Genomic DNA, 13499 nt, shown 5'->3' with positions numbered 1-13499 from the left:
CTGCCATTCCAAATCTTTCTGCTCTTTCAACATGTCCACCTTACACGTGTCACGCAGATCCTTTTTTCTCTCTCCTCATTCAGGTGTCCCACCAGATCCAGTAAGAGACTAGTCCTTTTAGGGCTCGTGGGCCTCAGGCCTATCCCTTTCAAGGCTTGCCCTGACCCCGTGCCCTACCTGTCATTGGGCTCTGGCTATCTGCCTCTGTGCCCCCGGCCCTCCACCCTCTTGCTGGGCCCACTGGGACGTCCACACCTCCCCTTCAGTCCCTTCCTCAACCACCAGTTCATTTCTAAGCAGCTCTCTGGGGGACTGGGCCTCTGACTCCTCTTCTCCCAGGCGTATCTGCCCCAAGGCCTGCCCAGCTTCTCTCGAGAGCAGCCCCGCTGGCACCTCTCCTCCTAGGCCTTCCCCTTCCAAGGCCTGTGTGCAGCTTACCCCAGCTCAGGTGGTACCAGGAGCCCTGCTGCTAGGAGCGCCTCTCTCATGGGCACTTGGGGGCAGATTGGCCTTACCAGTCCAGGCCCTGAGCTTATGGGGCTCGAGCGCATCCCCCTTCCAGCCCGGCCTGTGTGCAGCTTACCCCAGCTCAGGTGGTACCAGGAGCCCTGCTGCCAGGAGCGCCTCTCTCACGGCACCTTGGGCAAACACTGAGCACCCGGGGGGACCAGGGATGGAAACAGGTCAGTGCCTGGCAGGACCCAGGACAGTCCAGTGCCCGGGGAGCAGACTACTGCAGTGCCCGGGGCCTGCCAGATGGGAGAGCATGGGGCTGGGCACTCACATCCCAAGAACAGCACATGTCAGCAGATCTCCTACGAGGCTTGAGAGTGGGGATTGGGGAGGATGGAGCCCAAGACTTAGCCCATAAAGCAACAACCACAAGCACTTCTAGTCATTATAGTAAGATTAGACTTGGGAAGCCGTGGGGCACCAGCCCTTTCATCAGAGATATATCACATCAAGCATAGTGGAGAAGTCAAAGGGAGAGGTCTCCCGAGAAAAGGAGACATCACGACCACCCCTGGGATAGGCAATTGCTAGTGGTCTGCAAGAGGAGGGGAGGAGAGGCCCAGGGTAGGAAGTGATGTTCACAAAAGCCAATTCAACTGGAAAGTTGCACTCAGGAATTGAATTGCTCTTTTTCTCACAGCGCTGACGGTGAAGAACGTTTAGGTGGTGCAAACATCCAACTTGTCCTGTAGGGCGTTAGAGACAAAGCAGACCTGGATGTTCACCAGGTGGAAGGGAAAGGGCCGTGGGAGCTGAATGTGGTGCTCATGGAGGTGGGGAAGGGCATAGGAGAACACGAGGGCCTGTATATAGTGTGGAGAACACTGAGCACCCGGGGGGACCAGGCATGGAAACAGGTCAGCGCCTGGCGGGACCCAGGATGGGCCAGTGCCTGGGGCCTGCCAGATGGGAGAGCATGGGGCTGGGCACTCGCATCCCATGAACAGCACGTGTCAGCAGATCACCTGCAAAGCTTGAGAGTGGGAATTGGGGAGGATGGAGCCCAAGACTTAGCCCATAAAGCAACAACCACGAGCACTTCTAGTCAGAAGAGTAAGACCAGGCTTGGGAAGCCCTGGGGCAGCAGCCCTTTCATCAGAGATATATCGCATCAAAGCACGGTGGATAAATCAAAGGGAGAGGTCCTGCAAGAAGAGGGAACACCACGACCACCCCTGGGATGGGTACTTGCTATGATGTCATTCATACATCACACTTTTACAGATAGATGACGCATTTGTATGTGAGCCAAGAATACCCCTACTCCTGCCCACTTACTCACACAATACTCCTGACATGAACCAATGCAATGACCAAGATTACCTGTTGCCCACTGTTCTGCAAAGGGAGCCTTCATCACTAGTTCCCCCTGCTATTTTCCTCTTCTCTCCCCAAGTTCTCTGTCTTGTTGCCATCTCGGACCCATGGCCTGAACTTTCCAGTTGCAGGGCCTGAACATGAATGGTTCCCCCTCCTTTTGCCCCATCTCTGATTCTCTGCCTCTCCCTTAATTTTGCCCATCCTTCCCCTTTCAGGTGTTTGCCAATCCTTCACTTCTCCAGTTTCACTTTCAGGAAGCCATCCCATCCCCTCTTCTATTTCTTCTTGAGTCCACACCACCTCTCCCTGCTCCTGAGGGCACTAGTGTCCTGTTGACCTTTTTCCTCCTCCTCTTCCTTTCCTTCCTCCAGCAACTCTCCAACCAGAGGAACTCCTCAAAAATCTCTTCCTGGCTCTGTTGTGGGATCTCCTTCAGCACCTTTGCTTCTGTTTTTTCCTGCTCAAACTGCTCTACTCCATCCTGCCACTTTTCTTCCTGTTTGCTGCATACTTTCCACACACTTCCATGAGAAAGGAAGAACCTGCACCTCCTTCACCCCACCACCCTATTTCTCTGTCAAGAAATCTATAACTCCTGGGCAAATAGGGCCCATGCTGCACAGCACTATGTGGGAGCAACATCTCAGGTGTGACCAACTCATGCTCCTGAGTGTTAGGAACAAGCTCTTGATTGTGGTGAATCCTCTCAAAATGGAAGGGCTTGGGACTCCTAGAGATACCTGCTGTGGAAAAGGTTTGGACCCCTGGTCTGTTTCCATTTCACAGCTTTGGAGAGAACATGGAGACCCCGCGCAGGGATACCAGTTCAGTTCTGGGGCTTTAGTAGCAAGGGATTTGTTACTGAGAATGTGATGATGATGAATAAAGGAGGGCAAGGAAAGCAACTGGCACCTGGCGGTGCAGAGTTCTGGGGAGAGGCTAAAGTGCAAAACCTACTAAACTGGGCTGAGGGGGCGGCAGCAGCAGCAACAGCAGCTAAAAGACACCCGATGGGCATGAGAACTTGAGCAGGTCAAGGAAAGGGGTTGTGTGGTGGTGAGGAAAGGCAAGGTCAGAACAAAGAGCAGGGAATGCTTTGCCAACCATTAATGCTCTGCTCCCTGCAACTCAAGAGCCTCACGTACCAGGACCTTGGGACTAGCAGGGAGGACAAAGCTTGGACGAAGCATAGGTCAGTCCCTGAGTGTAATGTGGAGCCAGTTGTCTTGGGAGGGAACCCTACTGTCAGTGCACTTCTCCCCCAGGACCGCTGACTGCTTGCAGAGAATGATGGGGAATGTATAGGGTCCAAGGCTAATGCAAAGATCATCACCTCAGAAGTTCTCCCAGCATCTGGGCTAGCTCCTGCCTCAGGTATTTCTTCTTGCCTCTCCCACCAATCAAAACTTTGCACCCCAATCTCTGGGTCCTTTGGGCTCTGCAGTTCCCTACATGGGCTTAGGGCAGGGTGAACTCTTCCTACACTCTGCCACGGTGAAGCTGCTTGCCTGAATGCAACCACTGGTGGGTGTTGAGTATGCAGACATACCCAAGTCCATCCTGCACTGTGGCAGAATAATGGCTGCTCCTGGGTGCAGATGCACTGGTGCTAATCTGGGAGGAGCAAGTGAAGCTTCGCTCATCCTGAGCACTAATGTGGCTTCTTCCTCATGTGGACATGCTGGTGTCGGGCCAGCTGAGAGGCCCAGAGGAAGCTCTTCCCACACTTCAGACACTGATGTGGTTTTTCCCCTGTGTGCATGCGCTGGTGCTGGGCCAGGTGGGAGGTTTCACTGAAGCTCTTCCCACACTCAGAGTACTGATATGGCTTCTCCCCCGTATGGATGTGCTGGTGCCGGACCAGGTGGGAGGAGAGGGTGAAGCTCTTCCCACACTCAGGGCACTGATACGACTTCTTCCCCATGTGGATGTGCTGGTGTCGGGCCAGCTGGGAGGCCCAGAGGAAGCTCTTCCCACACTCAAGACACTGATGTGGCTTCTCCCCTGTGTGGATGCGCTGGTGCTGGGCGAGGTGGGAGGTTTCAGTGAAAGTCTTCCCACACTCAGGGCACTGATATGGTTTCTCCTCTGTGTGGATTCGCTGGTGCCGGGTCAGGTGGGAGGAGAGGGTGAAGCTCTTCCCACACTTAGGACACCGATGTGGCTTTTCCCCTGTGTGCATGCGCTGATGCTGGGCCAGACGGGAAGTTTCACTGAAGCTCTTCCCACACTCAGAGCACTGATATGGCTTCTCCCCCGTATGGATGCGCTGGTGCCGGATCAGGTGGAAGGAGAGGGTGAAGCTCTTTCCACACTCAGGGCACTGATATGGCTTCTCCCCTGTGTGGATGCGTCGGTGCCGTGTCAGGTGGGAGGACCAGATGAAGCTCTTCCCACACTCAAGGCAGTGATGTGGCTTTTGCCCTGTTTCGATGCGCTGGTGCTGGGCCAGGTGGCAGGCTTCAGTAAAGCTCTTCCCACACTCAGGGCACTGATATGGCTTCTCCCCAGCATGCATGCGCTGGTGCCGAGCCAGGTGGGAGGAGAGGGTGAAGTTCTTCCCACACTCATGGCACTGATGCAGCTTCTCTCCTGTGTGGATGCGCTGGTGCCGAGCCAGGTGGGAGGAGAGAGTGAAGCTCTTCCCACATTCATGGCACTGGTGTAACTTCTCACTGGTGTGGATTTGCTGGTGCCGGGCCAGGTGGGAGACTTGGGTGAAGCTCTTCCCACAGTCAGGGCACTGATGTGGCTTCTTCCCGTTATGGATTTGCTGGTGCCGGGTCATGTGAGAAACCTGGGTGAAGCTCTTCCCACACTCAGGGCACTGATGAGGCTTCTCCCCTGTGTGGATACGCTGGTGGTGGTTTAGGCTGGAGGAGTGCGTGAAATGTTTCCCACACGTAGAGCACCCATGTGGCTTCTCCCCCGTGTGGATGCGCTGGTGCTCAGCCAGGCTGGAGGAGAGGGTGAAGCTCTTCCCACACACAGAGCACTGATATGGCTTCTCCCCTGTGCAGATGAGCTGATGCAGGGCTAGCTTGGACATCTGGCTGAAGCTCTTCCCACACTTGGTGCAGTGGGATGGCTGCTCCCCGCTTTGCACACACTGGTGACAGGACAGGCCTTGCCTGCTGGTGAAGCTCTTTTTGCACTTCATGCATTGAATTGTCTTCCTTCCTGAGTGGATGTGCTGGTGCTGCGATGGGCAACTGAAGGTTTCCCTGCACTCAGGGGTGGGCTGGGCCATCTCCATGAGCTTGGTGGTGAGCTCTTGCTTCTCCCTAAGGCCCACCCTGGTGGCAGAGTTTAGATGAAATCTCTCTCCCTTTTGAATCTTTCTCTTGGGATTTCTCATATTTCTCAGCCTATCAAATTCTTCCCTGTAACTCTGGCTCTTGCTGGGCTTCACCTCTCCTCCACTCTCACATCCAACAAGATTTGGTATTTTGTTAAACGAAATGTTTTCCATCTGGTTTCGAGACCTGCTGGGCCTCTTATGCAAACGGTCCTTCTCAGGACTTGGGGGGTCCCTCCCTCCTGATCTTGAGGAAGTCTGTGGTGGTTCCAGATCTGCGGGCCCTTCCTTTGGAGACTGCTGAGAAGAGCTGGGGAGCATCAAGGCAGCTCCTGCTGGGGAAGAAAAACTCTAGATTAGCCCTGCCCTGGCACAAAAGGGCAAAAACTGCTACTCGCTGAACTGGGATAGCCCTCAGAGCAGGGCTGGAACTCAGTGCCAGTATTTACTTATTTTCTTAAGATCTGCTTTCTAGCACCACAAGTGCTGGGGTTGGGGGAGGGGAAGGTCTATGTGCCATCCTAATGTTCTGCACCTCGTTGGATTTAAGAGCCAGTTTCTCAGGACTTGCATCACAGCTCTGAGCTCCATCACCTCAGACCCTTTTGGCAGAAGCGCATGAAGGACACATATTAGGACAGTACCTTAATGGCTTTCCTGCTCCAAGAGGCTGAGCATGAGAACAAAAGCATTTTCTTAAAGGAAGAGTGAGGCTCTCTAAGGGTTGCTATATCCCACAGCACTGATGGGTCCAGGAGGAGATAATGCTGAGGACACCACCTGACTGGGCCAATGTGCTCCAGTATCCAAAATACATGAGCAAGGCTGTTTAGGGCTGATCTCCAGTGCTCACACTTGATGTCTGGCTGTTCTGAGAGCAGCATCTGGGGACAAGTGTGAACAGCCTTATGATGGAGAACAGGAAGTTGACAGTGGACATGAATGTTTGGTGAATACGCCCTTACCTAGGACTAGATGCTTCAGAGGTACAGAGAAATACTGCTTCTGCTTGCTAGAACAAGACAAACTATTTTATCCCCCATCCCTCCAAGAAGTGTTCTTGGAGGGGAGCATTTAGAGCTGTGGCTCTCCCTTCTGGAGGGGGCAGATCTCTGCTCCCTACCTGCTGCCAGGGAACAGTTGGATGCAGGCAATGAGCCTAGGGAGCTTTCCTCTGCTGACAAGTCCCAGGGGTCCTTCAAGGCACAGGAATCTGCAACAGTAGAAAGGCCTTGGCATTAACCTGGACATGGACTCCGTGATGAGTCCCAGGGCTTGTGACACTCCAAGCCCCAAAGTGACATAGAAAGTGTGAGATACTGGTAGAAACTATATAGGTACTCACTTCCATCACCCAACACAAAAGCTTGTGAATCCCACCCACCGCAGGGACCCATTTCATGCAGCCTGAGACCTTGATTAGATGCTACCTGGGTTCCAGGTTTACCTAACCAGATGAAATCAAGGAGAGCCCCTGCCTGCCTCTTGTCTAACAAAAATGTCTACACAGAGCTTTGGCCAAACACTCTTATTACCATGGGGGACCACACATCCTATCATGCCCTCGCAGAGGGTGTTATGGCTACCTAGAGCTGGGGAATCAACACTTGCATTGCTGAATGAAGACAGAAATGAAAAATAATCTTATTCCAAGGGAACCAGGTCTCTGGCTAAAAATCAAGACAGCAAGCTCAGTTGTTCCTTGACAGGCTAAATAAAGGAGAAAAATGGGAACAGTTGCTTGTCTCCACCATCACTGATTTCAGGGAGTGGAAATAATATCTGCCTGGACACATCACAGCACAAGCAACTGGAGGTCAGCATCCTCTAATGGCAGCATAGAGCAGGTCTTCAGTTTCCAATCTTCCCCAACCCGCCACACATGGGTATTCAAGATTTCTAAGAGCAGAGTCAGGTGGAGGGGACTGCACAACTTACCTGGCAAGAGGTTTTCAGACACTGAACTTTCCCCATGGTGCTCATCATCACAGACCCAGAGCTCCACCTCTCTTTGCTTGATGCGGCAGATTAAGCCAGGTGTGGGACCTTGATATCCTGTTTGGGACAGTATTTAAAGATTGTTTGTGTCTGGGTGCTGGATGGAGAGGAATCAACTGGGATTTGGGGATTGGATGCAATGAACTGAGGTATTCTACTAGGGCCTTGAAGGAAAAGGGAGGATGGACATCTGAGATTAAAGAGAAGGCACTGCAGGGCAAAGCCTTCAATAGATGATGGTCCTTGTCACCCAGGTAGTAGAAGTATAGTGGAACAGGGAGCCTACAGCTCCTGTTACTTTGAGAGGCAAAACAGCAGTAAACAGCGCACAGCCAGGCTAATAAAGGTGATCCGCAAGGGAACAGGCAGCCAAAGCGGCTATTGCTATGGTAGTTACACAGCAGCGGGATGATAGGAGACAGTATATTTAAGCAGTAGAGCCAGGGAGAAGCAAGGCAGTAACAGGCAGCCCATTAGAGTGGCAGGGAGACAGCTGGGTCAGTGCTAGGAAGTGGGCAGGACTTGAGTGAGATACGTCACAACCCAATTAAATTGTGCCCATGCCACTGAGCAAGAGATACCATTCAAATCATCCTCATTTTGACGATTAAGGGTTAAAAGACATCCCTGCCAAAAATTCCTTGAAACAAAACGTGGCCGGAGTACTGTAGATAATTGGTCAGCTGAAATAAAATGCTAGGGGAAACTATATATAATTGGTCAAAGATAAGCATAAGCTCCTCACACGTAGCACACACGTAACAGGTAGAGAAGCCTAACCCACTACCTTGTAACTTGAGGAGACAAAGAGCTGCCACCTGCCAAAAATTAAAGATTCCATATAACGGTTCACGATTGGGCATCTCTGTCAAACACCTCTGCCTATAAATAGTTTAACGGTTTCCGCCCAAGTCGGAGAGCTCTGGGGATCTCACAGGAAACACCTGTGCTTGTCACCAGAGAATTGGGAAATTGATCAATTCCCAATCAATCACCCCGTCAGCGTAAAATATTGACGTAGAAAGTCTTGCAAGCTCGACCGTTCGTTCCGGCGCCACGTCCGTCATTATCTCGTTGTAACCTAACTGCGTGCGTGTACTCGACTCTGTAACCGAAGCTGTAACGGAACAAAGGCTCGCCTGCGTCGTCCATCACTATCTAGGCGACGTAAGTAAACAAACTCCTGTAACCTACACGTGTCTGTGCCTGGTTAATTCCACTCCATCCATCAATTACCCGCCTGCCGAGCTCTAAATCTAAACACTCCAGTGTGTGAGTTAGGCAGCTGCCGGCAGCTGCTCTGATTCATGACAAGATATAAGTTATGGCCTGAGCCAAGGCACCCAGTCTGGCCCTGCAAGCTGCAGGAGAAAGAGCTCCAGGATAGGGAGGCTATAGGGGACTGCCTAGATGACAGGAAAGGCCCGGAGGCCTGCAAATTAGATGCCTCCTGCCTAGGGAAGTAGGGCCCAGTATGGGGGAGAGCAAGGTGGTTAAGCCACGGAGAGGATGTTTTTGTGGGGCTGGAACCCATGAGCTGGCCTGGCATGGTGGGCCAAGGTAGCAAGGGGCCAGTGAGAGGATGGGGAGGAGGATGGGAAGGCCAAGGCCCTGACAAGTGTGTGGAGGCCTGGAATGGTCGGACATTGGCTTTAGGCTAAAGTCCCACACCTCAGCCACACCTTTGAGGCATGGGCATGACTGTAAAAGAGGTTCAGAGGCTTTGATTAGCCAATAAGGCAAAAGGTGACCTGGGAGACATGTATGGGCTGGGAGGGTCAGCTAAATGCAAGGACTGGAATGAGTCCTACAGAGTTTTAGGGGATCCGCTGGCAGGAGACCAGTGTGGAGCACCCTCCTTTCCAAACTGTACTATGAACATCAAGACGTGGCAGGCGAGAGTGAAGGGAGGGTCTCCAGAGCCAGAACAGGACAAAAGTTGAATGACCAACAGGAGGCATAATGGCCGCCCCAGGAATACCTGTCCCATTACAGGTGGTGGAAACAAAGGAAACAAAGCACCAACCACTCTGAAGTATAGAAAGGGTATGTGACTAACAGGGTGCATCTACATGTGCCAGTTACCACAGAGTGACTAACCAGCTCATTGTCTACATGTACACCAGTATTAGGGCACGGTAAATTAACTCCATTGTAAGATAGTACTGTTAGGGACAGTACTATCTTACAGCAGAGTAAGTAACTGCACTGCATTGCATGTGTAGGTAGGAATAGGAGGTATCTGGGGCATGAGGTGCTAAAGTGTGGGGGCTGCCTACCACCGAGCCACGTGGCTCCTCAGGTTCTGCACCCTCACACCCCAGCAAGCCCTCTGCCACCAAACACTGCCACACAGAGCCCAGGGCTAACCCCAGTGCTCATTGTCAGGCCAGGGCCGCTCCACCATGGCTGAAACTCCCGCAACCCCAGGTGCACATGTAGACGCTGTACCTGGGGGAAGTTAACACCAGCATGAACAGCTCTGGAGTTTATTGCGTTGCATTAATTTCATGTGAAAATGACCCATGGTCACCAGGGACAGAGATGGAGATGCAGTGATCTGTGATGTAATCGAAAGCAGAAAGATATCACTATTTCACTATATCACTATAGTGATATCACTATAGCTTTCACTATTTTCATGGTACCAAAATTAATAGAAATTGGACACTGATGGATGCATAACATTCATCTTATCTCTGTAATTCCAGGGAAAGTAGTTGAAATAAGTTTATCCCCAGGGAAGGTTTATAGTGAGAACTCGTGGCAATGAAAAAGTCCATGACAGATGGATGATAATGAAACTTTTTTTTTCCTGGAGGAGAGGGTAATTCATTAACAGGACACAGGAGAGGATGTTTTCATAAGAACTATAGTTGCACCTAAAGCAATGATCCCATCCACTGGGAGGATCATCCTATAAGGGGACATGAGTACACAGGTTGGCAAATACTGCTGAGGTTAAAAATAAGATCTGCAGAGGGCACATCTACTCCCGACACTACATCATCGTAGCAATGCGCTATGGTGACGTAGCGCCAATGGGGGTCTACACATGACCAGCAGCTACTTCTCTGTAGTGAGGTGCTCCCCCATTATAATGCGCTGCTACAGCAAAGTAGCTGCTAAAAATAACCGCGCACCATGCTAAGGTGCAACATGGGCTGTTACTGCACCATGATTCAGTGCTTCCAAAAGGAAGTATTAAATCATGGTGCAATAACAATGTTGCCATAGTAACACATGTAGACATGCCCATCATAAAGGATATGGACAAAAGAAGGCAGAAGGAGACACATTTTACAGCATGTGAATTGCCATAACATAGAAATGGCCTACATGGCCTTTGTAAGGTAGAAAAAGCATCTGAGCACTTTCCAAAGGAAGCCCTTTGGGGGCAGTCGAGGGAAATGAAGGCACCAGCAAAGCAAACTGAACTAGTAAAAGGCAAGTACCTCAAACCTGCATTGAAGCCAGAATGAGCCCCTGTATTAGACATCCTCCTGCAACAAAAATCGGTTTCCCTAGGCCCTTTACCTAGCCCACTTCTTTTTTAATCACTGTGATAGGCAACTGATATGCAGAGAGATTTTAGGAGCAGGACAAGAAAGCTTTTGAGAATGGCGGAACAAGTTTCAGAGCACGTATCTCAAAGTAAATGCAGCAAAGCCAGAAGCTGTGGTTTATGGAGGGGAAGATGTTGGGAAGGAATGCGGACAGATACTTCCGGCGAGTCCTTGTGAGAAGTACCAGGTCCCGTCATGTGTACATATGTCACTAGAGAAGGAATTGAGAAAATGCTTAATCCAGCTGTGGTAGCCGCAGAGGCTGACAAGACTTCCATTCACTTCTGCTGTGTGGTAACCAAAGCCAAAGGAGGAGAAAGCAGATTTAGACAGCACTGAACTAAGCATCCTAATGTTGCTTACTGTGTTTGGACAGGGCACACTAGGCAAGAGAGGGAGGGAATCAGAATAAGTATCCAAGGAATTATTCCGTTAGTGAATTTGTATGCCCAATGAATCGAGGAGGAGAGGAACATTTTGGGAAAGTGAAAGGAGATCATCTGACCAAGAATCTGCTGAATATGGAAGCACTTGGAGCTGACTAGTTGGGAAATATGTAAGTAAAGGTGGCTGGATCAAATGAAGGGGGATAAATAAATAGGACATATAAAAGAGAGGCTCCATGATTGACAAAGCAGTGGGAAGGAAGTGGATTTAAACCACAAGGGAAAAGTCCAGGAGGATGAGACTGCTGAAAAACAGGAAGACAACAAAATTCAGAGCTCACAGTTCCAGGGAGAAGCAAGAAGCAAAGCTTTACCCAGGGAAACTAGGGCTTGGTAATTCCTCAGCATCAGGTCCCGGTAAAGCTCCTTGTCTTCATCTTCCAGCAGCTCCCACTCCTTCCGCGTGAAGTACACAGCCACGTCCTCAAAGGCCTCCCGGAGCTGCAGTCACAAGAGTTACACTATCAGCATCGTCTCTTCCAGATGCCTCCAGCCCCCACAGCCCTGATCTGTACTTGCTCTGGGGTACAAAGATCTGGGTCGTAGTCATTTTAGTTAGGGGAGCATGGCTCCTGGCACCCCCATGCCTGTCAGCCCACACGGCCCATCTCCTCCACAGTCCCCACCTCTACCATTCTCATTTAGGGTCTTTACTTGTTTTCCTCTCCCAGCACTGTCCCCCTCTCACCTTTCTCCTTTCCTCACCTCCTTACCCCTTCTTTATCATACAAAACACCCTCTATACTTGATAGTCTGTCCTGTGCATATCCTCTCAGTGTATCTCATGAAATGAGCTTGGGCTCACAACATCCTATTCCATGCATCTGAGTCACTTAGTTTGTCAGGTGCCTCACTTCTGACTAACAGAGATGTCTGGCAGCCAGGTGCGCAGCTCACTCCTACTAAAATGCCTGCCTGTGAAGCTGTTTTGTCACTGGCTGTGCTGGAGAAATTGTACTGGCATCAGCTGAAGTGACCCTCTATCCTCCATAGTCTGAGCCATGTTCAAGGGAACATGCTGGGCTCAGCTGTAGAGATCACTGCCCCATGCTCCCTGGTGCGGTCAAGTCCCCAGAGGGCTCTTCCTTGGCTCTTCCAGTCTTAAGAGGTTCTAGCTGAGCACTCCTCAGAAGCATCCAAAGGAGCGTTTCCAGAGGAGGGAGCACTGGCTCCACGGATCCTGACCCAGCCTTCTAGCGTCAGCACCCCTGGCTATCTGCACTGGGGAGCGAACTCCAGCTAATGCCAGCTTGGTGTGTTTGCAGCCTCTGTTAACAGTGAAGCCTCCTTCTGTTGCTCTTCTAGTGTCTCCAGTCCCTACATTTTCCCCACACCACTGGCTGTCTGGTCTCTGCCCAAACTGCACTTGCAATCGCTACTGAAGCTGGTGCCCTGCTCACCTCCATTCTCTCCCCTTGCCTTGGAAGTCTGCCCTGCCCCTTGTCCATTTGGCTTGGCACAGGTGTCAGGAAGCCCATATCCACCAGTCTCCCTGGGGGAGTCCCCTGTAGTTCCAGGTTTACAGGCCCTTCAGCACAAAGCTCCTCCTCAGCTCTGCTCGGGGTCCCTGCACCTGCTGAGTGGGGAAGAGAATGCACAAGTTAGCCCGGGTGCGGCCAGCACGGGGAAAACCCTGCTGTTCACCTGTACCTGCCTGGGAATAAAGGCAGCCAGAGGCCTAAAGGTAGGGGGAAGGCAAATACAAGGTCTGCCTGCTCCAAGGTGTGTGAAAGGCTCCTTACCTGCTCCTGGACAAGGGCCTGCTCTGGGGCACCAGCCTGAGGAGCCTTCATGAGCTGACCACTCCCAGGTCTCCTCTCTTTTCAGGCGATCTGCAGCAGGACACAGGCCTGGGCTAAGTGTACCAGCCAAACCTCACTGGGGAAACTCATGTCCCCGACACCTGCACCAGCCCTGTTTTGGGCACAGAGGGTCACCGGGGCATGAAAAAGGGCTGAGCAGACCCCTGACTGTTAGGACACCCATTACACCATTGATGTGACCACTGCAGCACCACCGTGGTCACAAATGCTGTGGCCTCTCACGGCCTCTCAGGGACAGAGATTTGAGCCTCTCGCCCCAAATGCAGGACAGTCACTCAGGCCCCCAGACCCAGGCCCTGCCCTGCATCCAGTGCTTTACCTGGGTCCTGCTGGGGCAGGAGCTCCTTCCTGGGGACCCAAAGGGGCTCGTCCTGAGGCTCGGTGGCTTCATCCTGTCCTGCCTCGTTCAAGGGCTGCGGCCGTGCCAGACAGGATTTGAGATGTTCCCACAATGCCCCAGTGGGCACCATCTTGTCCGAAGACATTTCCTCAACCTTGACACGCACGGGGACCTGGGGACAAGGCAAATGTGTTA

At 51.8% G+C, this 13499-nt stretch overlaps 1 protein-coding gene across 4 annotated transcripts in view; it reads right to left on the bottom strand.

Annotated features, from left to right (window-relative positions):
* Positions 1–1050: 1050 nt before the first annotated feature.
* The window catches only part of LOC106721826 (zinc finger protein 420-like), a 40407-nt gene continuing 27958 nt past the window's right edge, over positions 1051–13499 (bottom strand). Inside the window, exons 1-7 of one of the 4 annotated variants that reach the window (XM_014527407.2) lie at positions 13284–13493; positions 12884–12973; positions 12542–12717; positions 11456–11582; positions 7070–7186; positions 6255–6344; positions 1051–5466 (exon numbers count right to left, since the gene is read on the bottom strand). In XM_014527407.2, the coding sequence (XP_014382893.1) occupies positions 3485–5466; positions 6255–6344; positions 7070–7186; positions 11456–11582; positions 12542–12717; positions 12884–12973; positions 13284–13449 (2748 nt within the window). In that variant the 5' untranslated portion in view covers positions 13450–13493 and the 3' untranslated portion in view covers positions 1051–3484. Of the gene's footprint in view, positions 5467–6254; positions 6345–7069; positions 7187–11455; positions 11583–12541; positions 12718–12883; positions 12974–13283; positions 13494–13499 lie in introns of those variants that run through there. The other 3 variants (XM_025195400.1, XM_025195401.1, XM_025195402.1) reach the window with 3 other exon arrangements.

The sequence above is a fragment of the Alligator sinensis genome, unplaced genomic scaffold (assembly GCF_000455745.1).
Source record: "Alligator sinensis unplaced genomic scaffold, ASM45574v1 scaffold1455_1, whole genome shotgun sequence".
Classification (NCBI taxonomy): domain Eukaryota; kingdom Metazoa; phylum Chordata; order Crocodylia; family Alligatoridae; genus Alligator; species Alligator sinensis.
The sequence above is the reverse complement of the archived record's forward strand: the minus strand, read 5'-3'. Positions and strand labels throughout refer to the sequence as shown.